A 25767-nucleotide genomic window follows, 5' to 3' on the forward strand; every position below is an offset into this window, starting at 1 on the left:
TTCTCCTCTTTCTCATAAAGGTCTGAGAGACTAAAATAGCTGCCCCTTCCCCTGCATCCGGTAACCATGGCAACACAAACCCAGAAGGACAGGGCACTCCCCTACCAGACACTACTGCTCTGCGGTAGCTGCCTCGGCCACTGTGCTTCTCTGTTTCTTTGGGTTTATGCAACCCCTCCATGGGCTCCCAGCTCGGCTTTGGTGGGGGGAACCTATTAAGCTTTACTCCTTAGCTCCCCCAAGTCTCCTCTGCCCCAGACTCAAAGAGGGTGTCATGTGCCAGAAAGACCAGCAGAGGGAGCAGACAGCCATGACGAGCAGAAAGAGAGCGGGCAGCGTAGAGAGGTGCAGAGGTGGCCCCAGTTTCCAGAACTTCGGAGATGGAGAGGTGCGGTTCTTGGGGAAACAGTGCTTCGGTCTCAGGGTTCCTTAGCAACCTTTTGAACACGTGCCCTGCACCCAGAGCCTCAGCCGCTGCTCCTGCCTTTTATGCTCCTTGGACCCCCTCACCTTCCGCCCAGGGTCCCCAATCCAACTCTGTCCCAAAACTGTTTCCACCAAACCCCGAATCTGCCCCAATCCTTCCATGTTTCATCTAGAGGATGAGGCTGGCAGAAAAACTACAGGATGGCGGAACGCTCAGTTAGCACTAACTAAAGTCTACTTCCAATATTATCTTTCTCCGACGAGTTTTTTTCCTCGAGTTCCCCCCTCCCCTCCCCAATATATTTCTCAATTTGTTTTTTTCTGGTTCCTATTCAGGGCCTCTTCGTGGGCAGCCCATCCAGAGATCCATGCCGGGATTTACTGCCCACCACCAGCAGCGTGTTCAGCGGGGGGGGGGGGGTGCTAGGCAGTATAGGGTCCCTCTAGGGAGGGGGAGGATCCTGGGGGTCCTGGGGGTGCAATAAGCCCGGCACCCCCTCTCTCGCTTCCAGCTACCCCGCCTTATCCTTCAGAACTGCAAGGAGGGAAATAGGAGGGAGGTGAGGGGCGAGCGGGAAGAGCGGCGGCGCGCCAGTGGCTAGAGCGAGAAAAAGTTTTTGCAAAAGGGGGAAAAAAACTTTGCGCTTCTCGCGGGTGGTCCCGGCTCGCGGCCCGGCGGGCTGGGCCGGCGGGAGGGCTGGGGGCCAGGTTGGGGGGGCGGGGTGGCACTGAGGCTGCGCTGCTGTAGCCCTGTCCGCCCCCCCCTCCCCACCGCACACCCCCCAGCCCAGACTCCAGCCCTGGACCGCGCATCCCGAGCCCTGCGCCCAGACAGAGGTGAGAAGGGGGGTAGGCGGGGGGGACCACCTGGGAGCGGTGGGGGAAGGGGCCTGAGGGGATGCTTTGCTTGCGAGGGACTCTGCCCAGCCGACAGAGAGACCCCGGGCACAGAGGCAAAATAGGGGTGGGAGAGCCTGGGGTAAGATGTTAGAAAGTTTGGAGATTTTTTTCAAATGTATCTTCCTTTCTCTCTATCTTTTTTTTTCTTCTGACAGTCTGTGTGTCTCTGTCTCAGGCAACCGTGGATCTCTTTGTCTGTCTCCGCCTCTCCCATGTATTAGAAACATCGCACTTTAATGAGGTTGGGATGAAGAGGCTGGAAGGATGGCTAGCTGGAGGTCTGCGTGGTAGAGAGGGTACTCCAGGTGGGAGCTAGGGACTGGAAGACATCAGTGTTTCTGAAAGGAGGGAACAGTTAAGGAGAGAGTCCTAGATGCGGTGGGGATGGGTGTGTGTGAGGCGACAAAACCACCGGGAGGCGGCTGGGCTTGAACCTCTGACCTGTCTTGTGACAGATGTGCTTGCTGGTGCATGTGTTTTGGGTTAAAGGAATTGTCTTCTGGACTATGAAGGGGGCCTCTGGAGACAGTCTCCGGTTTAGGCCCTAGAAAGACTCCTCAAGGAATTTGGACTCTTGGGTCCCAAGGGGCTGTGAGCAGGGTGCTAAGGAGGAGCGGAGGAGACCTTGTCTTGACCCTCTGACCTCAAGACCACCAGAGCAGCTGGGGCCAGCCACAGGGAGACCCCTACTGGGATGGGGCGGGACCACTGGCCACTGCCAGCCTGTGCGTCGCTGTTGGCCCCCCTCCCAAACGGGAGCTGGGGACCGAGGCCCCTCCTCTGTCTCAGACCACCCTGCCTGCCCTTGCTCCCCGCTTTGAAGCCTCTTTCAGGCCCTGTGACCCCGAAACAATCCGCCCTGGGCAGCTAGCTTTGGGGACAGGATTAGGGAAAGGGTATCCCATAGACGCTGGGGACTGAAGGGTTTAGGGACTTGGGGAACTGGGGTCTTCATGGATAGGTTTTTGCAGTCCGGTAGAGGGAGAAGGCAGGGCGATTTTCCGGGGGTGGGGGTCCGGGGGGGCAGTTGTAAGGGCAGAAATAAGGGTGGTTTTACCTTGGGGGGCGGGGTCCAGAGACACCCCCCCCCCTTATCTACCAGGCATCCCCTGCCGGGCGGCACAGACCCCGCCCTTGACGTCACTAGGGGGTTCCCGGGGGTCTCCAGACGTTAACCCTTAGGAAGCCAGTTGGAATACCCAGGAACCTAAGGTGTCCTGGCCCCTCCCCCTCCCCAGACACACCTTATTTTATTTACCCTAATCACTTTCTCTCGCTACAGTTTCTGGATTCTTCTTTTCCATCCCACCAAGGGGACTCCCACTATCCAACAGTGCCCCCCCACCTCCACGGGCCAATGCCAGCTCTCTGGATGCACTGAGGGGAGGAGGGAAGAATGTGTCCCGCCTCTCAATCCACCGCCCCCCCCCCCCATTCCGCTGCGGCTCGCTCGACTAGGCTCCCGGGGCGGGCGGGGGAAGCGGAGCCGTCTGCAGCCAGAGCCTGCGGCGGCGACTTGGGTGGGCCGAGGAGGCACGGGGGCGGGGAAGGCGGGACCCGGAGAAGGGGGCGGGGCCGGCTCTTGGGAGTTGGGGAGCGGGGGTGCGAGGGGGGACTCTGGAAAGTTGGGAGAGACAGAAGATGATTCAGGGCTCTAGCGAGGGAACCCTTAAGCTCCCTGCCCCGTCCTGCGCGCTCATCCACACCCCAGAAAAACTTAATTTTCTGAAGCTGGAAAAGTTGCCGAAATTTTCCTTTCAGCAGTGTGAAGGGGAGACATGGGTGGGCTGCGGCACGCTTGGGTGGGAAGGGGTATCGCCCTGTTTCCATCTCGGGCTCCCCTGTGGCTGGGTAGTGGGCAGGAAGATGACTGAGTAGGCATGTTTGGGGGAGTCTCTTTAGTTTTGGGGGGTCGTTTGCTAGCCCCCGCCTCCTTCGCCTAGGTGAGTCATAGAGGAAGGAGGCGGGAGAAGTGTCCCCCCGTCCAGCTGCCAGCCAGCTGTGCCCCCGCAACGTAGTGCCCAAGGTCGAGTTGGGAGGTCTTGGTTGCGGGATCTGGATCTGGGTCTCCGCTGGGGAAAGAGGAGTTAGGTAGGGTACAGCCTAGGCTGGGGCTCGGGCTGGGTCATGGGGTCCGGGCTCAGCTCCCCATCTTACCCCGCCCTCACCCTAAATCCCAGCATCCCGGGATCACCCACCGCGCCGGCCGGCCCGCTCCCGGTCGTTCTCCACCCTACCCCGCCCCACCCCACCCTCAATCCTGGGAGACCGGAAAACCCGGGATGGAACCAAACTGGAGTTTGAGGAGGAAAGCGGACAGCGGCACCTACTTCTTCCTCACTACTCCTCTGATGGATGATGACTTTTTGTTTTTAATTCTCCCAGAGCTTTCCCTCACAGTCCCGTTCCTGTTACCCCAAAACAGACCAAAAAGGTTAGGCGGCTGCCCAGCTTCAAACTATTCCTGAATAACACCAGCTTCCAACCTGTGTACTCGAGAGACCCCGGAGACTCCGTTCAGAAATCTTACGCCTTTCCACACAGTTTTCTGCCTTAGAGAAGGGCAGATCCTCCGCGCTCTCTCCAGGCCCCACCAGCCTCCCTGTCTGGGCTGTGGCGAGGGCTCCCTCTGCTGGACACTGGAGAGGTTGTAGACGGCAAGCAACAACTCGGAAAGGCAAAGGGGGCCCAGGCAGCAAGTCAGCCCAACGCTTGAAGTCACTCCTCCTCATGAGTTTCCTCATCCCACCCCCTCAAAGCTGGCCCATGGTGTCACAGCAAGAAGAAACAGAGGTCCATGGTATAAAATCACTTGAAACTCGAGGGAAGACTAGTCCACAACACTCCCCCTTCTCTCTCTCTCTCTCTCTCTCTCTCTCTCTCACACACACACACACACACACACACACACACACACACACACACACACACACACTACCCAGGCAAAGCTCCCACCCAGCTCCTGCAAAGATCCCCAAAACTGGCCCTACCTCTATAGGACTTCTCTCTTTACCCTTCCCCAGGCTGAGTGATGCTCATTTCAACTTGATTTCCCACAGCAGATGTCTTAGAGGTGCTCTGCCCAGGGTTCTGTTCCTGAGTTAGTTATCTGACCTTCCCTTCTGCCTTTATAACTTGCAGATCTCCTGTCCCCTTCTGCAGTGTCCCCACACTGTCCTCTGAGACACCATGTTCAACTCGATGACCCCACCGCCAGTCAGTAGCTATGGCGATCCCTGCTGTCTCCGGCCCCTCCCCAGTCAGGGGGCTCCCAGCATGGGGACAGAAGGTCAGTGCATATAGCCATCCCTGGGCCTTGATGACTGGCAGATGTCTCATCCAGCCCCAGGGATCCCTCTTCTATCTCTCACTCCATACCATTTTCCCATATACAAAAATATTTGAGGCCCCGTGTCACATGGGTTTAGACTGTGGGATCAGGCCTTATCTGGGGTTTCAAGGTGAGGCTTTATGTATCCTCCATTCCCATCCCCCATTCTCAGCTGTATCTCTTTTCTAGGACTGCCTGGTGTGCCCTTCTGCCACCAGGCCACCCTCATGTCTGGTCCCCACAGTTATGGGCCAGCTAGAGAGACCAACAGCTGCACCGAGGGTGAGACCTCAGGCAACATCTCTTTCCTTTCTGCCCCTTTGGTAATTTGGGAGAAAGTTGGAGGGCAGGGGATCTACCTTGGAAAAGGAAATGCTTGGAAATGGGATCAAGGAGTTAGTGTATGATCAGGAGTTCACAGATGGGGGGTCAATAGGGCAGGGCCCAGTGTCACTTTGTTGTTGTTGAGAGTCAGGACCCATGGGCTGGATGCATGGGGGACATGCCCCCTCACCATATCTATGTCCCGTTTCCTGCCGTAGCCCCACTGTTTCCTCCTCCCCGGAGTGCAGTCAAGTTAACCAAGAAGCGGGCCCTCTCCATCTCACCTCTGTCGGACGCCAGCCTGGACCTACAGACAGTTATCCGAACCTCCCCCAGCTCCCTCGTGGCCTTCATCAACTCACGTTGTGCATCTCCGGGGGGCTCCTATGGTCACCTCTCCATCGGCACCATGAGGTGCAGACAGCCTCGGGCTAAGAGGCCCCTAGAGACCCTACCAAACCCCAGTAAAAGCCTCAAGCCTCCAAACCACTTGACCCTATTTGAATCATTATCATTTCAGAGGCATAGAAACCCTCCTCAGTACTTCCCTGGGACTCCCCATACCATCTTCCAGAAACCCTCCAGATAGCTTAAGAACTCCTGAGACCGAGATGACAGTCCTAAGTAATGCCTCCCCTCCTCCTCCTCAGCCCATCTTTGGGATTCTCACCTCAGATGAATCAGCAAAAAGGGGCCACGCCTTCCTTCGGGGTCCAGCCCTGTGGTCCCCATGACCCCACCCCAGGTGGGATGATGCTGCATCCTCAGTCCCGGGGACCCCTCCCAACTTGCCAGGTGAGAGTCCTCATATTGTCACCTGATTTCCCTCAGCTCGGAATGGGTGTGTGTTGGGGGGGGTTAGAATAAAGGCAAAGAACAGGGGAATATAGAAGGGCTGGAAAAACAAAGAGGTGTGGGGGCTGGGGTTCACTCCTGGGGTTGAGTCAGACTCTTCCAAAAGAGATCCCACCATTCACCAGTCTAAGGAGGAAACTTCCAAACCCCAGGGTTCCAGCTGCTTGGGTGGGGGCACTTGGGGCAGGAAGACCTGGCTGGGCCCCCTCTTCCTCCTCGTGCCCACTTGTCCCTTCATCATTCTCACCTCTTTCCTTGGAGAAGCTGAAGTCTGAGCTGGATGTGCTGGTGAGCAAGTGCCCCGAGGAGCCCTTGGAAGGTGATATGTCCAGCCCCAACTCCACGGGCACACAGGTAATGGGGAGGTGGGCAATTTTACCTCTGGAAACTGAGCGAAACACAAACTGTCACCCAGGTAACCCTAAGATTTTCTCTCCTGCCCTAGGATCCCCTGTTGGGGATGCTAGATGGGCACGAAGATCCAGAGAGAGAAGAGAAGCCTGAACCTGACTCTGTGTATGAGACTGATTGCCGCTGGGACGGCTGCAGTCAAGAATTTGACTCCCAGGAGCAGCTGGTGCACGTAAGCCCCAAGGGGTACCAGGAATGCTGGCTGGAGCCTGGAGGACCTTCTGGGTGTGAGGTGGTGGAATCACCCTAAGGGCAGGAGGTCAGAGGTTGAGTGCCCAGTGGGTGGGCAGAAACTCAGAAGCTGTAGCTTTGTCTTAAAACTTGGAAGAACAGAGATATGGGCTATGCTGTTCTTCCTGCCTCTTCCTCCCCCCTGACGGGGAGCCATGGAGGGATATGGTGGGGTGGGGAGGTCAAGAGAAGGTCTGTTCTGGATCTCAGGGGCATAGGGAACCTCGGAGAGCCTCTGCATCTTCTCCTTCAGCACATCAACAGCGAACACATCCATGGAGAACGGAAGGAATTCGTGTGCCATTGGGGGGGCTGCTCCAGGGAGCTGAGGCCCTTCAAAGCCCAGTACATGCTGGTGGTGCACATGCGCAGGCACACGGGCGAGAAGCCACACAAGTGCACGGTGAGGCACCCCCTCCCCAAGCTCAGGGTCCCTCCCTAAATCAGAGCTCCCCACTACCACAGGGCCGAACAGGACATTTGCCTTCATTGGCCCCTTCCTCCACAAACACGTATTTAAAAATTGTATTTTTTGACTGTGTTGGTATAAAGATGAACATATGGATGTATTAGAACACTTTCTTGGACCCGAAAGCTGATTTTCCATTGCTTTGAAAAGAAATTTAAAAACTTGTGGAGTTCCTGCTGTGGCGCAGCTGAAACGAATCTGACTAGGGTCCGTGAGGATGTGGGTTCCATCCCTGGCCTTGCTTAGTAGGTTGGGGAACCAGCATTGCCTGAACTGTGGTGTAAGTGGCAGACGCAGCTCAGATCCCGTGTTGCTGTGGCTGTGGTGTAGGCCAGCAGCTGTAGCTCCTATTTGATCCCTAGCCTGGGAACTTCTGTATGCCACCGGTGAGGCCCTAAAAAGCAAAAAAAAAATTTTTTTCTTGGGTCCCGGAAAGTAGGGCTGGCCCTAGACACTGTGCCTGAAGCTCTGCCTAATGGAGAGGTCCTGCCTAATGGGGACATGCTCTTCCAGGATGACCCCATCTTAAAACCAGCTGGGCTCACCAGGTGGGCAGATATGCTTTGGCTTGACCAGGAGCTGCTTACTGCCTCATCTCCGTGTCCCTGCAGACAGAGAGCCTCCAGCTACTTCTGTTCTCCCAGCTCTCGCCTGCCCTTGTTCCCGAATTTTGGGAATCCTGAAGCCCCAGTCCTCTCTCCTCTTGAGTTATATTCTGATAGATGTCCCTTTTGAGATTCAGGGTTCCACTAATGTCCATGTCCTTCTGTCTGAGAGTGATATTTTGACCGCCCCCCCCATTTCCCCTAGTTTGAGGGGTGCCGGAAATCATACTCACGCCTGGAAAATCTGAAGACGCACCTGCGGTCACACACGGGTGAGAAGCCATACATGTGTGAGCATGAGGGCTGCAGTAAAGCCTTCAGCAACGCCAGTGACCGAGCCAAGCACCAGAATCGGACCCACTCCAATGAGGTGAATGCCCCACCCAAGAGACCCTTCCCACTTAAAGAAGCCACCTACTGGGAGAATCCCCCATAAGAAATCCCTTAGCCCAGCACCCACTCCATTGAGGTGAGTTCCTCCCCACCCATACTATTCACCTGGAGGTCTTTCTGAAACCAAGAATTTCTACTTGCCACCCTTCCCCCTACCCTCAAGCAGCTAAAGACCCATTCTAACAAAGGAGACCCTGGTGCCTTCAACACCTGAGTTTGTGAGGCCTCACAGACCTGGGTTCACCCCCTCATCTTGCCCAGGCCTGGGCTGTCGGTTTTTCCTAATCTTCCCCTTGATCTTCTCGTCTTTTACTGCAGGGCCCTACTCTTCCTTAGGTGCTATGCGTTCCTCCCTGACTCCCCTCACTTAACGCCAACCCTTTTTCCCATTTCTTCTGCATTCTCCTGCTTTGATCTTTTTGCCCGCTGTCTTCACTCTCCATGCAACAGAAGCCGTATGTGTGTAAGCTCCCTGGCTGCACCAAACGCTACACAGATCCCAGCTCGCTCCGGAAACATGTCAAGACAGTGCACGGTCCTGATGCCCACGTGACCAAGCGGCACCGAGGAGATGGCCCACTGCCTCGGGCCTCGGCTCTTTCCACGGTGGAGCCTAAGAAGGAGCGGGATGGAGGCCCCGTCAGGGAGGAGAGCAGACTGACCGTGCCAGAGGGTGCCATGGTGAGGCGGCCCCCTGCCTCCGACCCCCTGCCTGCCTTGCCGACATCCTTCTAGACCCCATCCAACTGGTCCACCCCCTCCAACGTAAATCTCTTCTGTGGCCAGACCCCTAGTCTCTTATCTGAGTGTTGCTCCTTGGGGTACCTTAAACCTAGGGGATGAATTATTTAATTGGTTCAACGAACTTTTATTTATTTATTTTTTAAACAGGTAATTTTTTTTTTTGGTCTTTTTGTCTTTTTGCCATTTCTTGGGCCACTCCCATGGCATATGGAGGTTCCCAGGCTAGGGGTCAAATCAGAGCTGTAGCCGCCGGCCTACACCAGAGCCACAGCAACACGGGATCCGAGCTACGTCTGCGACCTACACCACAGCTCACGGCAACCCTGGATCCTTAACCCACTGAGCAAGGCCAGGGATCGAACTCGCAACCTCATGGTTCTTAGTCGGATTCGTTAACCACTGCGCCACGATGGAAACTCCTCAACAAACTTTTATATGAAACTTAGTATATTATTCTAGACCTTGTACCTATATAATTTCACATACTCCTCACAACAACTTCGTGAGAAAGGAACTTACTCTCCCCACTTGCAGATGAGGAAACTCAGGCATAGAGAAACTGTCTAAGGTCATAAGCAGTCACTGGGACACAGGCTGTAGCCACTCACCAAGTTCAGGGAGCTATGGGGAAGGGAGGTAGGTGCCAGCCTTAGCCCTCATCTTCCCCACAGAAGCCACAGCCGAGTCCTGGAGCCCAGTCCTCCTGCAGCAGTGACCACTCCCCAGCAGGCAGCGCGGCCAATACAGACAGCGGTGTGGAAATGACTGGAAATGCAGGAGGCAGCACTGAGGACCTGTCCAGCTTGGACGAGGGACCTTGTATTGCTGGCACTGGTCTGTCTACTCTTCGCCGCCTTGAGAATCTCAGGCTGGACCAACTACATCAGTTCCGGCCAGTGGGGCCCCGGGGCCTCAAACTGCCCAGCTTGACCCACACTGGTGAGAGCTGGCTGTGAGGGGTGGTTGCTGGGCTGAGATTTGGACCTTCCCTGGAGTTAGAAAGAGGACTTCACCCTTCAGGGCTGCTGTCTAGCACCTTTGTACAATTAGAAAAAGGTCCCTTTTCTGTAAGATATTTTCCTTCCATCTATCAGAAAATTGTTGTGATATACAAAATCTATAGTGTGAATGCTGTCCCCTAGGATTGTGCAGTGTACAACCTGTAGGACTGTTCATAGCAGTTCTGAATTCCCAGTGATCCAAGAGCGGAAAGGGAATGGGAGGAGACAGAACCTAATGCTTAGAGTTAAGGAGCCTTCCCTGGGATTCCAGGACAAGGCTGTCCTGTGGGAGAGGCAGGGTGAAGTTCAGAGGGCTCCTTAGCCACCCTGCCTTTTCTACCTCTCACTGCAGGCACTCCCGTGTCCCGGCGGCTGGGCCCCCCAGTTTCTCTTGACCGCCGCAGCAGCAGCTCCAGCAGTGTCAGCTCAGCCTATACTGTCAGTCGCCGCTCCTCCTTGGCCTCTCCTTTCCCCCCTGGCTCCCCACCAGAGAATGGGGCATCCTCTCTGCCTGGCCTCACGCCTGCCCAGCACTACCTGCTCCGGGCAAGATATGCTTCAGCCAGGGGAGGTGGTACCCCACCCACAGCAGCACCCAGCCTGGATCGGATGGGGGGTCTCCCTGCACCTCCCTGGAGAAGCCGAGCCGAGTATCCAGGATACAACCCCAACGTAGGAGTCACCCGGAGGGCCAGTGACCCAGCCCGGGCTGCTGACCGCCCTGCCCCAGCTAGAGTCCAGCGGTTCAAGAGCTTGGGTTGTGTCCACACATCCCCTACAGTGGCAGGAGGAGGACAGAACTTCGATCCCCATCTCCCAACCTCTGTCTACTCACCACAGCCCCCCAGCATCACTGAGAATGTCGCCATGGATACCAGAGGCCTACGGGAGAAGCCAGAGGTTGGGACCTCCATGATGGGCAGTGGTCTGAACCCTTATATGGATTTCCCACCTGCTGATACTCTGGGATACGGGGGACCTGAGGGGGCAGCAACTGAGCCTTACGGAGTTAGAGGCCCGGGCTCCCTGCCTCTTGGGCCTGGTCCACCCACCAACTATGACCCCAACCCTTGCCCTCAGCAGGTCGCCTATCCTGAACCCACCCCAGAAACATGGGGTGAATTCCCTTCCCACTCTGGGCTGTACCCAGGCCCCAAGGCGCCTGCTGGAACCTACAGCCAGTGTCCTCGTCTTGAACACTATGGACAAGTGCAGGTGAAGCCAGAACAGGGGTGTCCAGTGGGTTCTGACTCCACAGGACTGGCACCCTGCCTCAATGCCCACCCCAATGAGGGGCCTACCTGCCCACAGCCTCTATACTCCCACTACCCCCAGCCTCCCCCTCCCCAGTACCCCCAGTCAGGCACCTATACCCAGCCACCTCCTGACTATCTTCCTTCAGAGCCCAGGCCCAGCCTGGAGTTTGAGTCCCCTACTCATTCTACAGGACAGCTCAAGGCTCAGCTTGTGTGTAATTATGTTCAGTCTCAACAGGAACTGCTGTGGGAGGGCGGTGGAAGGGGAGATCCCCCAGTCCAGGAACCTCTCTACCAGAGTTCCAAGTTTCTCGGGGGTTCCCAGGTTAGCCCGAGCCCTGCCAGGGCCCCAGTGGCCACATACGGACCTGGCTTTGCACCTAACCTGCCCAGTCACAAGTCAGGCTCCTATCCTACCCCTTCACCATGCCATGAAAATTTTGCAGTCGGGGCAAACAAGGCTTCCCACAGGGCAGCAGCACTACCCCGACTTCTGCCCCCGCTACCCACTTGCTACGGGCCCCTCAAGGCAGGGGGCACCAACCCCAGCTGTGGCCATCCCGAGGTGGGCAGGCTGGGAGGGGGCCCTGCCTTGTACCCTCCTCCTGAAGGGCAGGTGTGTAACCCTCTGGACTCTCTCGATCTCGACAACACTCAGCTGGACTTTGTGGCTATTCTGGATGAGCCCCAGGGGCTGAGTCCTCTGCCTTCTCATGATCAGAGGGACAGCTCTGAACACACCCCACCTCCCTCGGGGCCCCCCAACATGGCTGTGGGCAATATGAGTGTCTTACTGGGATCTCTACCTGGGGAGACACAATTTCTCAATTCCAGCGCCTGAAGAGTGGGGAAATCACAGATCCACATTTCCTAAGGGGTTTCCACCCCCACAAAGAAGTCAGGAGGAAGAGATGTAGTCCTGTGGGTTTGTTCCACGGATGGCAGGTATAGGCTGGGGCTGTACACAGTCTATATATATATTTGAGGAGGAATTTGATAATGACACTGTTTCCTGATAATAAAGGAACTGCATCAGAAAGAACCCTGCTTCATATGTTATTATCCTGGGAGAGGGCTAAGGACAGGGACCTAGAGAAGCAAGTGTTAATCCATCCACTTCCCTCTTTAGTGGTGCTTCCTCACCCTATCCCAACCCTTTGGGTCCAACTCACAAAGATGGAGACAGTCATCGGAGAGACAGGATTTAAAGGTATGTCCTAGAAACAGAACACCCTCCACCCTCACCCCCACCAAAGGCTATCCCACAGAGATCACTGGAAACGCACTTTCTTTTCTTCCTTGCCCCCATCAGGGGAAGAGGCGGGTGAAGTCGGTGAGCATCAGCTGGACTAACTGCCCAGGGTAGAGGGCATGGGCCGCTGGGTCAGACGTCTCCTGCTCCGGCCGAAATAGGGTTGGTCCAAACACAATTCCCAGGTTGTGGGGGGTCATGCGGTTCTTATCTGAGTGTGCTATCACCCTGCGGGCAAAGGCCGAGAGACAGCAGCAGCTATAGGGCAGCTGAAGGCTATGGGGTAGCAGCTTTGCCGATTCAAATAAATCGAACCCTTCAAAGGTCTGAGGAAAAGTTCACTTGGGAATTGGTCCATCTATGTGGTGAAGAGGAGTTCCCATCGTGGCTCAGTGGTTAATGAATCCGACTAGGAACCATGAGGTCGCGGGTCTGATCCTTGGCCTTGCTCAGTGGGTTAAGGATCCATTGTTGCCATGAGCTGTGGTGTAGGTTGCAGATGTGGCTTGGATCCCACGTTGCTGTGGCTCTGGCGTAGGCCAGAGGCTCCAGCTCCAATTTGACCCCTAGCCTGGGAACTTCCATATGCTGCGAGTGTGGCCCTAGAAAAGGCAAAAAGACAAAAAAAAAAAAAAAGAGAGAAGAAAATCACGAAGAGAGCCTCCAGAGGAACGGAGATGGGACTGGTGGAGAAATCTTCAGGATACAACTTGAAGACACAACCTAAGATGTGCCCACCTCTTTTCAGCTTGAGAGTCCTCTTGGCTCATAGTCTGGGAGTTTTTTTTGTTTTGTTTTCTTTTCTGGCCACCCCAAAGGCACGTAGCATATGGAGTTCCCAGGCCAGGGATCAGATCTGAGTTGCAGTTGCAACCTAAACAGCAGCTGTGGCAATGCTAGAGTCTTAACCATGGTGCCAGGACCAGGGATTGAACCTGCGTCCCAGCATTCCCAAGATGCCACTGATCCCATTGCACCACAGCAGGAACTCCTGGGAGGCTTTAATTCAAAGGGCTATTCTCTCTCAGAGGTCACTGCCCAGGCCAGCTCCACCAAATAAGTCAACCCGAGTGTTCCAGTGAATGACTAAGAGGCAGCGGGAAGGGAGAAGTTAGATTTTCCTTATTTCTCTCACGGCATCCCTGGGCTTTCTTGGTCCCTGGTTCCCCATTTGATGCTGACCCAGCAAAAACGCTTTGACCCTGGTACTATGTCCCCTGCACAGAGGTTCCCTGTTTCCTCAATCATCCCACTAAATTTAGGTGTTTCTCTATCTTCACCCCATCTGAATACAGGGTCTCAGCTGCAGGCCCCAGCCCACCCTCCCCCAACACAAACAAAGATGTTCAGTTGTCCTGACCTGCATAAATGCTCCAGCAGATACCGTAGAGTGTCATGGTTGGGCTTTGGCATTGAGCTTATTAATTCCTGTATTTGAGAGAGACGCTGTTCTGATTCAGCGAGTGCTAGAGAGAAAGAGTGATGGGAAGGGCATGGGAGTGAGGTTAGGGGAGGTTCGAGGGCAGGGTGGGCAAACTTGCTACTCTTTCCCTTGCCCATGGAAGACATCGTCAGCCTTCCTTTCTTTTTCGCTAAGTTGAACTGCAACCTTTTTAACCAGTCCTCTAAATATTGACCAAAAAAAAAAACAAAAAACTAGAATTGGCACATGAGTTGAAAGTTATTTCCATCTCTGTGCTCAGCATGGGACAGAAGAGTTTAAGAGAACCTCGACTCTATTTTTTTTTTTTTGGCTTTTTGCTATTTCTTTGGGCCGCTCCCAAGGCATATGGAGGTTCCCAGGCTGGGGGTCTAATCGGAGCTGTAGCCACAGGCCTACGCCAGAGCCACAGCAACGCGGGATCTGAGCTGCGTCTGCAACCTACACCACAGCTCACGGCAACGCCGGATTGTTAACCCACTGAGCAAGGGCAGGGAACGAACCCGCAACCTCATAGTTCCTAGTCGGATTCGTTAACCACTGTGCCACGACGGGAACTCCTCGACTCTATTTTTTATCACTCATGCCTCCCCCACTACCCTCCACCCCATACCAAGGGCATTGCTCAAAGCTCCCATCCTTTACCAAGGGCAGCACGAAAATGGGGCAGCAGCAGTGGGGGCACCAGAGGCTGGGGCAGCTCCCTGAGGAAAAGCTTCAAGGCTCCAGTGATCACATGAATGTCATCCCACTCCGCACTGTCCAAGTCTAATCGGCCTTCTGGAAGGAAAATGAGGTTGCAGAGGGGCTCAGGGCTCACAAAGGGCTCAAGGGACCCAGAGGCTGAGAGATCAGGAGTTTGGGAAAAGATCCAGTTTAGGTAGACCACAGGCATGCCTAGGGGGTCCCTAGTGCGGCAAGACCACAGGCATCAGGATGGGGACAACCCCCCAGGAGCAGGCCATGGAGGAAGCCACAGGGAACAGGGATGTGAGAAACGTTTAAGGATCTGAGAGGCCTGCCACATAAGTACCTTGTCCTTGCTGTTCTGGGAACATGTACCTCCCATCAGAGGTGATCGCCCGCTCTGCAACATGGATGGGAAGAGATCAAGAGCTAAGATTTCCCTCTTCTGCCAGCTCCCTCACTCAGAACAGCCTATGGTTCTGAGGCATGAAGATCTTAGCACCAACACCTGCCCATGGCCTTCTCACCTCTGTCCACCAAGAAACGAAGCTTCTGGACCACTGCCAAGTTCCCACTCACGCGGTAAATGCCATCCACGTCTAGACCTAGGAGATGAGGCAGGGAGCAAATAAGGATTCCTGCTCTAATGTGTGTGTTCCGAGCTGGTGAGGGATCAGAGGGTGGAGAGAAAAAGGGCAGAAGCAAGACTAGGCTGGGGGAAGTGGGAGGTTCTGGGCCTTGGCCCGTTGGAAGGGGAGATTGTGGGGTCTCTGGGAAAGTGACCTCTTTTATCCACTGCAGCAATGCAGAGCCGCACAAAGCTGGGCACAGTGTCTCCTTCCCGCTGGCATAGAGATTCCAACTGGCAGCCAAACACCTGATCTGGGGAGGCACAGAGTGAGATGGGAAGCCAGTGGCAGCATCACCTATGCAAGTTCTTTCAGACACAGGTCTTCACCCCAAGGAACACCCTGCTTGCTTGTTCCAGGCCCGGGCAAGGAGATATACCCCCTCCCCACAAAAGGGGAAAGCAGTGGTCTCAGACGACGACCGACGGCTGATCTAGTTCTCCGAAGCTCTACTGTGAGCTTGGATACCGAGTTTTCTCATCCATGAAATGGGCTGAAGCCCAGATCAGGAATGTAAATAAAATGCTTGCAAAAACACCAAAGCAGGCACAAAGGAGAACCGGCCCAGCCCACCTCACCTCGGAGCAGACCCCGCTCCTGCAGGGTTTGCAAGGGCGGTCTCTTTGCGATAAGCCGTTTTAGTTTGTTCCGCACACGGCTCTGCTCGGCTCCCTCAGGACACCGACCTGCGGAGGTAGTTCGAATCAGAGCAGGACAGCAGCCACGGCGCTGAGTAGCCGGGAGACGCCCCCAGGCCCCGCCCGCCAGGTCCGCCCCTCACTGGAGTTCCGACGGCTGCCGCCCAGCCGCAGCAGGGGCTTGGACACCGGCTCTGACTCCTCTTCTTCCTCCTCCCCGGCACTCAGCTCCCCCAGCTCCGCTGGTCCAGAGCCTGACAGACGTAGCTCCAGGGGATTCTCTCGATCCTAGGTTCGCACCGCAAGATGGACCGAATGGGAGGTTGGAAGAGAGGGTCAAGAAATGTACACTCCCTAACCGGCTGCTGGGGTCCCACGTCCTAGGCCTACCCCAGGGCTCTACATGGAGACCACCACCCCAAAACCTACATTTGCTTCTCCACTCCTTTCCCCCCCGCCACCACCCCACCACCGCGCTGCGCCCCAGCCTCTTCCCAGTCACTGTCCCACCACCTCCCACCCATCTCACCAGGCGCTCAATGACCTCCCGCAGCGCGCGGTGCCAGGCTCGCAACTCGGTCTCCTGGTCTGACTGCAGCAGGAACTCGTGTCCAGGGACCGTGCGGATCTGATGGGTCGGAGGGGGAAAAGGCTTGGGTCAGTGGGGAGGAGCATAAAAAGTAGGGAGCCCGAGAGGGAGACTGGGAAATTGGGGGCGCATTCTCGGTCGGGTGGGGCTTTGGGGATGCGCGGGAGGGCACTCACGTGCAGGACGTTGCGGCGGCTGGACAGGTGGCGGCCATGGGCCAGGGCTGCTCCGCGAAGGTCCACGCTGCTTTCTGGTCGGCTCCCGGCTGGGCCCTGGCAATTAGAGCAAAAACTGAGGCCAAAGTGCTGTTTTCCCTCACTGCCTCCCTCCCACCTGAGAACTGCGAGAACACCGGAGGCTGTGCTCCTTCCTTGCCACATCACCCTCCCCACCTGCGCCCCCACAGTTGGCCTGAGGCCGGTAGTGCAGCGGAACCCCTCCTGCACCCCGGGGCACCCCACCTCTCCCCCCTCACACTCACCCAGAGGGTGGAGGGGGCGGTCGGCGGTGGCTCTCGGTAGAACACCAGGCTGTTACCCGCTAATACTACCCAAGATGGGGCCCAGTTCTTCCTGCAGGGGCAAGGGGGGCAGCTGCAGTCGTGCAAAGGTCATTTACAGTCACATGGGGAGGGTTTCTCCCAGCACCTCCCTAACCTCTGGCTCCAACGGGGTGGGGGGGCGCCCTGCTGTGTTCCCACTTCTCACCTGAGCTTGCGACCGCCCTGGGCAATCTTGGTCATATTGAGCAGGCCTGACTTTTCCACCTCCTGGGAAGTAAGTGGAAGGAAAGGTATCAATAAGTCATGCAGCACCCCTCACAGCCACACAGCTCTCCCCAGGAAATGTTCTGGGAGTGAAGTCCTTTAAAGTTGTTCCGGGTGTGCTCCGTAAGAGAGGATACCCAGAGAACACTCAGAAAGAGGAAGACCTTTCTGAAGGAGCAAGAACTGGGGGCTGGGACAGGGAGGATCTTGGCGATCACAAGAAAACGGGAGACTTACGTGAGGGTCATCCAGGACCTGGGGCAGAGGCCGAGCAAACTGCAAAGCCGAAGGCTGGTCTGAGGGGTCAAGCTGGGAGGTGCATCTGCGGAGGCAGGGTGAAGCCTGGGGGAGGGGATTGGAGAAACAGGTGGAGGAACCTTTAACTTTGGAGTCCCCAGCTGGAGGGGGAAGAGGGGTGCGGATGTGGGTGAGAGGCAGGGGGTGTGGTGGGGTACAGAAGAAAAATGTCTTGCATAAAAGGGAAAGTCTAAAATGATGGCTTTTTCCTGCATGTGGTCAGGAGGAGAGGGTGATCTCACCTGGGAGTCGAAAAGTTCTGGGGTCCCTGGGCCAGATTCTGAGCCCTTTGCCTGAGGCTGCAGGACACCGTTGTCCCTATTCAGGGTCTGGGTCCTCTCCATGGAGCCAGGGTTCTGGAGGCAGAGGGAAAGGTAAAGCTAGAGTCAGATGCCACCTCCACTGGCTCTGAACACTCTGCTCTCAATTTTTTGATTCTTCTGACCTTCTGAGAGCCCCAGCAAGAAAACATACTACTTGGGGGATCAGTCAGGGGGGAAGGAGGAGATAGAAGGGACAAAGGGACAAGCCAGATGGCAGGTCTTACCATCTCTCGGGTGCGGGTGTGGCGTGGGGGCTTCCAAGATTTGCAGCCAGTCAGCGAATTTATGTAGAAGCAGCGTCCGGAGCTGTGGTCCAAGTGCTGCTCCCAGGAGTCCAGCCTCTGCAGCGGCGGGCATGCAGGGTTTGGGGGCGGAGAGCGGGGGCAGCGGCGGAGGTCCACCAGATTGCAGTACACAGGGGGCTCTGACATGAGGGGCTGGGGTCTTGCCTGCAAGGAAAGGGGGAAGAAAAGGGTCATTATTCTGCCCGTAGCCCTCCCCAAACTTCTCTCTCCTAACCACCTCCTCCTTTCTCCCCCACCATTTTCTCACCACCAGCTCCTGGTTGGGGTGACCCAGGTACTGAGGAAGAAACCCTAGCTAGTCCCCAGCCGTTGTGTGTGTATGTGTGTGTGTGTTTGACTCCCTCCCTCACAGTCACTCTTTGCTTTTCTCCTCACTTCCTGTTGCCAACTTCCCTCCTCCCCCACCCCACCCCCCACCGGAGGACCTCAGGAAAGGGGAACAGTCTTTTTGTGCATGGAGGGAGGGGTGGAGGGGAGTGCCCCACCCTCACATCCTCCAGAATAAAAGGAGACAGAGAGGGGTCAGAGACCCCAGCTAGCGGAGTATGAGAGAGGAGGGGCCACTTTTCACTCACTAGTAAGAAAGAGAGAGGGGAGGGGCTGAATCTTCTGGAAGATCAAGAGTTACATCTCTAGAAGGGACTTGCTGGTGACCTGAGCTGGCAAGACAAGACACAGCAAAAACCCTGCCCTGGGCCAGGGGTCAGGAGAAGGAGAGAGAAAAGCGTAGACAGGGCGGTCTTTCAGTCCCTCTGTCATTTGCCAGGTTCCCTGTACCCTCAGGAGCTTTGCTCCTTACTGTCCCTCAGCTAGAATTTCTTCTAGTTTGCTCCAGGCCTTCTCATCCAGATTTGACTAAAGGACATTTCCTTAGTGATGCCTTCCTAGACCACTTCAGTCATCCTGTACCACACTTAGCTTCTTGGTAGTGCTAATCAGTACCAAGGGTTATCTTATTTATGTGTCTGTCACCCCCATGGGAATCCTTTGAGGGCAGAAACTCTGTCTGTCCTCTTTACCATTGTGCCTAGATCTGAGCCCAGAGTAGATATTTGTTGACTACTCTGAAAAAGCGCTATGACTCACCTTGTCATTGGCTTCCGTCAGCAAGTCTTCCTGGGAAAAGGATCTCCCACTTGGTTGTTCCTGGAAGGGCTTTTGAAGGGTGCCCTTCAAGTTGGTAACACTGACACTTCTACACATTTTGGGGGGAAGAGGAGGAGGATGTTCAGATGTCAACTGGGCTCTGTCTGGGGGTTCCTGACACAGGTGCAGCTCCTCCAAGGAGCCAGAAAATAGCTTTGGCCCTGGAAACAGAGAAATGGGAAGAGATAGGGGCAGGGTGACCCCATGGCTCCTGGCTGGGTTCCCCATGCTCAGGACTCACAGGGAAGACAAGAGCAGGTGGAAAATTACAGGAGATCTAGAAGGCTTGAGACTGGGAAGAAAGGTGATGGGGACACCATGATGGGGTGAGAGGTAGGAGTAAGGCATCAGCAGAGGCGTGGGGGAAGGGGATCTTTCCAGTAATTCCTGGAAGCCAGGCAGGTAAGAAGGAGGGTGAGGAAGGCTAACTCACCAGGAGTCCAGAGGGATCGGCTGGGGGTGCCAGTGGTAGGGCTCTGGGAAGGGCTGGATTCCTCTGTCATGTAGGCAGCTGGGACGAAGATGGGCCGAGAGGTGGAGGGTGCTCCCAGGCGCCTTGCCAACCACCAATCTGAGTTGGTCTTTCGAAGCAGTAGGAATCTCTCTCCTTCAGCAAGAGACACTTGCCGGCCATCTGCCCCAGTGTAAGTGAAGGCATAGAGGGCACAGAGCTGGGATCCCTGAGAAGGGCTTCGGGGCCCCAGCCTTAGGCTCCCCCAGGGACTTGGCCACCACCGGCCCGATAGCATTGTTGTCAGTACCGTCACCTATGGGAAAAAGGGGTGTTGGAGGTCCAGAAAAGGACAGGACTGGCTGCTTGCAGGCTGAGAGACATGGTTCTAGGAGCAGCGAGGGCCAGAAGGTAAGAACAGAAATCCTGGGGTGAGAGGAAAGGGTAAGGCAGAGGACCTAGGTGGGGGTCAGTAGCAGGTTTCAGGGTCTGAGAAGTTCTGGGTGATGTGACTAATGAGGAAGTATCTCAGTAGGTGAGAGAGGATGTGGTCAGCAGGGCTGTGAGACCAGCAAGGCAGGAAATCAGAGGAGAGGGTCTAGCTTGGTGATTTTCCTTCAAGTCCCTTCTGGGGTCCCTCAGAAGGTCCAGGGGCAGGAGGAGCTGGTCCTGAGTGGTGGTGGGATTGGAGCTGGACACAGGAAGATGAGGAGAAAGAATCAGGTCTGAGACAGAACTCAGGCAAAGAGACCGGAGTTTATGAATGACAACGATGCAAATACTTGTGACCCTTTATTAAATTTACAGGAGCACCAGTGTTTGCATCATCAGTCTCTTCAGACCCAAAGCTGTGTACTTCCTGTGCAGATTCAGAAAAACATAAAGACAGAAACAGAGAGCCAGAGAAATAGTAAGAGCCAATTGGAGAGAAAGGAGAAAGTGGCTGGGAGAAACATAGGTTTAGAGTTTGAGGAAGAGCTGAAAACACCATCCTCTCAATTTAGGGTATGTTTTTGGGAGCCGAGAAGCCTTGAAGTGATTGTAAGCTTCTTGGGTGGGACCCAACTTTAGTGTGTGGGTTGATTCATTCATGCTCTTAATAAGGATTGTCTGAGCACTTCCTGTGTGAAAAGAACAGTGTCAGCTACTGGAGATAAGGGAGGGAGATGGACAGAGCCCTTGCCCTCTTGAAGCCTAAAGATAGAGCTTAACTAATAACATAATAAATTTATTAATTGCAATTGAATCGGGGACTATGAATAAGCAGTACAGGATACTCTGACAGCTTATGGGGATGGACGGGGGAACGAACGTCAGCTTCTCCCTGGTGAAAGGTGGGAACGGACCTCCAGAGTCTACTGCCGGGAGCTTTAAACCCCACCCCCTGTGCTCTCTCCTTACCTGACCACTCCTCTTTTCCCTTCTCAGTTTCTCCACTGCACGATGTGGGGCTTTCTGTCTGGCTTTGGAGACGTGGGGTAGGGAGTGCACCACCCCCTTGCTGACATCAGAGAGCCACCTCTCCTCCCCTGACACATGATCTGAGGCCTGGGTTGCCAGTACAGAGATTCTGCCTCAGAGATCTCTATAGTTTGCGCCACTTTTTCTTTTCTTTCTGCCCCACCCCGGCAGCACCTGTGGCATATGGAAGTTCCTGGGCCAGGGATTGAATCTGAGCTGCAGCTGTGACCTATGCCACAGCTGTGGCAACACCAATGCTAGATCCCTAATCCACTGCCCTGGGCCAGGGATCAAACCCTAGCAGCCACAAAGACAATGCCAGATCCTTAATCCGCTATGCCACAGAGGGAATTCCTATAGTTTGCTCCACTTTCAGCAGCCTTACCCCCCAACTCTTCCTTCCCACTTCCAAAAATAGTGACCAAACTTATTTGTTTATTAACTCACCTGGTGGGTTTTGTTTTCGTTTTTGTTTTTTAGTGCCGCACTCATGGCATATGGAAGTTCCCTGACAAGGGGTCGAATTGGAGCTGTAGCTGCCAGCCTACACCACAGCCACAGGAATGTGGGATACAAGCCTTGTCTGAGATCTACACCCTAGCTCACTGCAACAATGGAGTCTTTAACCCACTAAGCAAGGCCAGGGATCGAACTGGCATCCTCATGGATACAAGTTGGGCTCGTTACCCGCTGAGCCACAATGGGAACTTCCTGGTGGTTGTTAATTGCTTATATCTCATCCTCTTCTGCCTTCTCTGCTCTCTCTCCTGTACTTTATCCTTTTCCTCTTTATTGACTTCTCACCATTAGCTTTTTTTTTTTTTTTTTGTCGTTTTGCTATTTCTTTGGGCCGTTCCCTTGGCATATGGAGGTTCCTAGACTAGGGGTCGAATCGGAGCTGTAGTCACTGGCCTATGCCAGAGCCACAGCAACGCGGGATCCGAGCTGCGTCTGCAACCTTCACCACAGCTCAACCCACTGAGCAAGAACAGGGACCGAACCCGCAACCTCATGGTTCCTAGTCAGATTCGTTAACCACTGTGCCACGACGGGAACTCCTCACCATTAGCTTTTAAACATATCCAAGTCTCTCTCATCTTTAGGCAAACCTCCCTTTACAGCTGCCACTCTCTCTCTCTCTTCCTTTGTACAAACTTCTTGAAAGAGTTGCCTACACGTGTGTGAGGGGGTGTCTTCATGTCCTCTCCCCTCACTCCCTCACCTTTGCAAGCTCACTCTTCATAGGGTCAGCCCACCTGGCAGGGACATTCTGCTATCCCAGCGTTGCTCAACATCTCAGCAGGAGCCAACATAGTTGACCTTTCTCTTCTTATGCAAAAACTGCTGGTGTCCCTCTTACCTTTTTAGCAGTTCCTCCTCTGTTGCATAAAGAAGGACTTTGCCTGTTTCTTTTTTCTTTTCTTTTTTTCTTTTGGTCTTTTTGCCTTTTCTAGGGCCGCTCCCACAGCATATGGAGATTCCCAGGCTAGGGGTCAAATCGGAGCTATAGCCACAGGCCTACACCACAGCCACAGTGACATCAGATCTGAGCCACATCTGTAACCTACACCACAGCTCGAGGCAATGCTGGATCCTTAACCCACTGAGCAAGGCCAGGGATTGAACCTGCAACCATCATGGTTCCTAGTCAGATTCGTTAACCACTGAGCCATGATGGGAACTCCAAGAAGGACCTTGCTTGTTTCTTTTTTTTTCTTTTTTTGCTATTTCTTTGGGCCGCTCCCGCGGCATATGAAGTTTCCCAGGCTAGGGGTGGAATCAGAGCTGGAGCCACTGGCCTACGCCAGAGCCACAGCAACTCGGGATCCAAGCCGCGTCTGCAACACCACAGCTCACGGCAACGCCGGATCTTTAACCCACTGAGCAAGGGCAGGGACCGAACCCGCAACCTCATGGTTCCTAGTCGGATTCGTTAACCACTGCGCCACGACGAGAACTCCCGGACTTTGCTTGTTTCTTAAACCCCAGAAGTCTTGTCTGAGATCCTGTGCCCTTCGCCTTCTATACACCACAGGTGGTCTTGTCCCCTCTCCAATGTAAATGATTGCTACCCATTGCTGATACCATATCTCCAGTCCAGATCTTTCTCTGGAGCTCCAGTATAATCAATTATCCTAAATATCAATTACTGAAAAACTCCACTTGGGTTTACATAGGTACCACAAACACAGTATGTTCTGAACAGAACTTCACAAACCCATTTCTCTTCTAGTACCACTAATAAATTTATATTTACTGAATGTTTACTACCATATGTGCCAGGCAAGAACTGTGTGCTAGGCATTGTCAATTAAGATGCCCTCTCATAACTATTAAACTTAGTGTGATAATCACTAATGATAGGAGAAATACTATCACCTGTTGGCGCACACAGAGGATGTATCCAATTGCCCAGGCCTGAAACCTGGCAGCCAAGTTTAATTTCTCTTGTAGCCTCACCACTTACATTTAATCGATTATTAAATCTTTCCAATCTACCTACTTCCTTTAATCCCTACAACTACCACCTTTTTAGCCCAGATGATATAATCTCTGAACCAGTCTTCTTGCATATAGTTCTCCCTTCCAGTCCATTTCTGGCACAGAAGCCAGAGTGATGCTTCTAAAACATACAAATGCCCTGCCACTCCCATGACTTAGCCTTTCAAAGGCTTCTCATTTTCCTCAGAGTAAAGTCCAAATTTTACAATACAGTATACAGAGATTTTCTTTCTTTTTTTTTTTTTGTGGCCACGCCCATGGCATGTGGAAGTTCCCAGACCAGGGATGGAACCCTCACTATAGCAGTAGCCCAAGCTGCTGCAGTGATACCAGATCCTTAACCAGCTGCACCACCAAGAGAACTCCGAGACCTCCTTTTTTTTTTTTTTTTTTTGTCTTTTTAGGACTGCACCTGAGACATATGGAGGTTCCAGGCTAGGGGTCGAATTGGAGCTACAGCTGCCTGCCTATTCCACAACCACAGCAACTCGGGATCTGAGCCACGTTTTCGACCTACACCACAGCTCACGGCAACAATGGATTCTTAACCCACTGGGTGAGGCCAGGGATTGAACCCCCATCCTCACGGATACTAGTTGGGTTCGTTAGCCACTGAGCCATGATGGGAACTCTGAGACTTTCTTCTTTTAGCCTAGTGTTTTCACACTCCCACCACAAACTCCATAATTGAGCTACACACCAATTCCTCACTTTTTTAAAGTGCAATGAGATCTCTGGTTCTTTTTTTTTTTTTGCCTTTTCTAGGGCCGTACCCGTGGCATATGGAGGTTCCCAGGCTAGGGGTCTAATCGGAGCTGTAGTCACCGGCCTACACTAGAGCCACAGCAACGTGGGATCCAAGCCGAATCTGCAACCTACACCACAGCTCCCGGCATTGCCAGATCCTTAACCCGCTGAGCAAGGCCAGGGATCGAACTCGCAACCTCATGGTTCCTAGTCGGATTTGTTAACCACTGAGTCATGACGGGAACTCCTCTGGTTCTTTGCATAAGTTTTCTCTGCCTGAAACACTTCCTCTCCCCACTCCAACCAATCTTCACCAGCTTAACTTTTACTCTTCAGTCAGATCTTAGTTGAGAGGTCATTTGCACCAGAAGGCCTCACTTAACTCCTTAGAGTCAGGTAGGGGAGATCCTGCTGCAAGCTTTACATTTCCCCATTATAACTTTCATGACATTTTATTTGACTTTCTGACTTGCCAGGAAGTATGTGAGCTCTGCCAAGGAGGAAGCCTATATCTATTTTATGAAAAATCAGGGCGTTCCCATGGTAGTGCAGTGGAAACAAATCCGACTAGTATCCATGAGGACATGGGTTTGATCCCTGACCTCAATCAGTGGGTTGGGGATCTGGCCTTGCTGTGAGCTGTGATGTAGGTCACAGGCATGGCTCGGATCCCAAATTGCTGTGGCTGTGGTGTAGGCCAGCTACTGTAGCTCCGACATCACCCCCGGCCTGTAAAGCTCCATATACCATGGGTGTGGCCCTAAAAAAACAAAAAAAAAGTAGAAATATTTTATGAATAATCATATCTTAAATGCCTTGTATAGAACAAAGTAACCTCTCTGTGCTTCAGTTTCCTCATCTGAAAAATAAGAATGAGAGAAGCTATCTTATTGTTTGTAATTTAAAAAAATAACTGTTTTCTTATAACCCACCATTTTATGGAGAGAAATTTGGGCAGGGCTCAACTGGGTGATTCTCCTGTCCCACGTGGCACTGACGAGGGTCACTTTGTGGTATTCAGCAGGCAGATAGATGGGTTGTTCTGGAGAGCTCCATTCAGATATCTGACTCCGTGATGAGGATGACTGGAATGCTGGGATCAGCTGGCCTGTCAGCCAGAATGCCAACATGATACCTCTCCAGCATGGCAATCTCAGGGTAGTAAGACTTCTTACAAGGCAGCTCAGAGCTATTAGAGTGTTCCAAGAAGCCTGGGCCTAAACTGCAAGGCTTCTTATGGCTTAGTTTCAAATGACGCCCAGAAACTCCATAGTTTTTTGAGAATTAAATGTATACCTGCACATATTTTTTGCCACATCTGTAGTACTCGGAAGTTCCTGGGCCTGGGATCCAACTGCACAGCAGCTATAACCAGAGCCACAGTAATGACAATGTTGGATCCTTAACCTCCTGAGCCACCAGGGAACTCCTATATATATATTTAGAAGTGTCCAGCTCATAAGTACTCTAAGATATCAATTATTCTTAAAGGGGTACAAAGACGATAAAGAAGGGTCCCTTTCTCAATTACTGACATGCGCTTCCTTGAATAGTGTATACTTACTGCCAAACTCTGCTTTCTTACTC

General features: G+C 53.8%; 2 protein-coding genes across 10 annotated transcripts; one reads left to right on the top strand and one right to left on the bottom strand.

Moving 5' to 3' along the window:
- The first annotated feature begins 850 nt into the window (after positions 1-850).
- On the top strand, positions 851-11988 carry GLI1 (GLI family zinc finger 1). Of its 5 annotated transcripts, XM_047787014.1 has the most exons (13): positions 880-1263; positions 1482-1631; positions 4489-4615; positions 4847-4939; positions 5200-5395; positions 5632-5776; positions 6098-6190; positions 6282-6419; positions 6732-6881; positions 7758-7922; positions 8396-8626; positions 9361-9628; positions 10043-11988. In XM_047787014.1, the coding sequence occupies exons 3-13, from the start codon at positions 4516-4518 to the stop codon at positions 11785-11787; spliced, it is 3324 nt and encodes a 1107-aa protein (XP_047642970.1). In that variant the 5' UTR covers positions 880-1263; positions 1482-1631; positions 4489-4515; the 3' UTR covers positions 11788-11988. The 5 variants fall into 5 exon arrangements, with proteins under 5 accessions (XP_047642974.1, XP_047642970.1, XP_047642971.1 ...); XM_047787018.1 differs by lacking the exon at positions 1482-1631 and having other exon boundaries at positions 851-1263; positions 6101-6190; XM_047787015.1 differs by lacking the exon at positions 1482-1631 and having other exon boundaries at positions 4468-4615.
- ARHGAP9 (Rho GTPase activating protein 9) lies at positions 11989-25457 on the bottom strand. Of its 5 annotated transcripts, none has more exons than XM_047787032.1 (18): positions 25113-25455; positions 19453-19786; positions 18960-19180; positions 17793-18017; positions 17539-17601; positions 17186-17290; positions 16890-16951; positions 16664-16754; positions 16359-16454; positions 16123-16221; positions 15737-15881; positions 15534-15641; positions 15110-15208; positions 14854-14931; positions 14673-14726; positions 14285-14419; positions 13559-13664; positions 11989-12426 (listed from the first exon to the last, which is right to left on the bottom strand). In XM_047787032.1, the coding sequence occupies exons 1-18, from the start codon at positions 25308-25310 to the stop codon at positions 12255-12257; spliced, it is 2391 nt and encodes a 796-aa protein (XP_047642988.1). In that variant the 5' UTR covers positions 25311-25455; the 3' UTR covers positions 11989-12254. The 5 variants fall into 5 exon arrangements, with proteins under 5 accessions (XP_047642988.1, XP_047642987.1, XP_047642990.1 ...); XM_047787031.1 differs by having other exon boundaries at positions 17488-17601; XM_047787034.1 differs by lacking the exon at positions 25113-25455 and adding an exon at positions 20872-20963 and having other exon boundaries at positions 17488-17601.
- Positions 25458-25767: the final 310 nt, after the last annotated feature.

The sequence above is a fragment of the Phacochoerus africanus genome, chromosome 7, assembly GCF_016906955.1.
Source record: "Phacochoerus africanus isolate WHEZ1 chromosome 7, ROS_Pafr_v1, whole genome shotgun sequence".
Taxonomy (NCBI): Eukaryota; Metazoa; Chordata; class Mammalia; order Artiodactyla; family Suidae; genus Phacochoerus; species Phacochoerus africanus.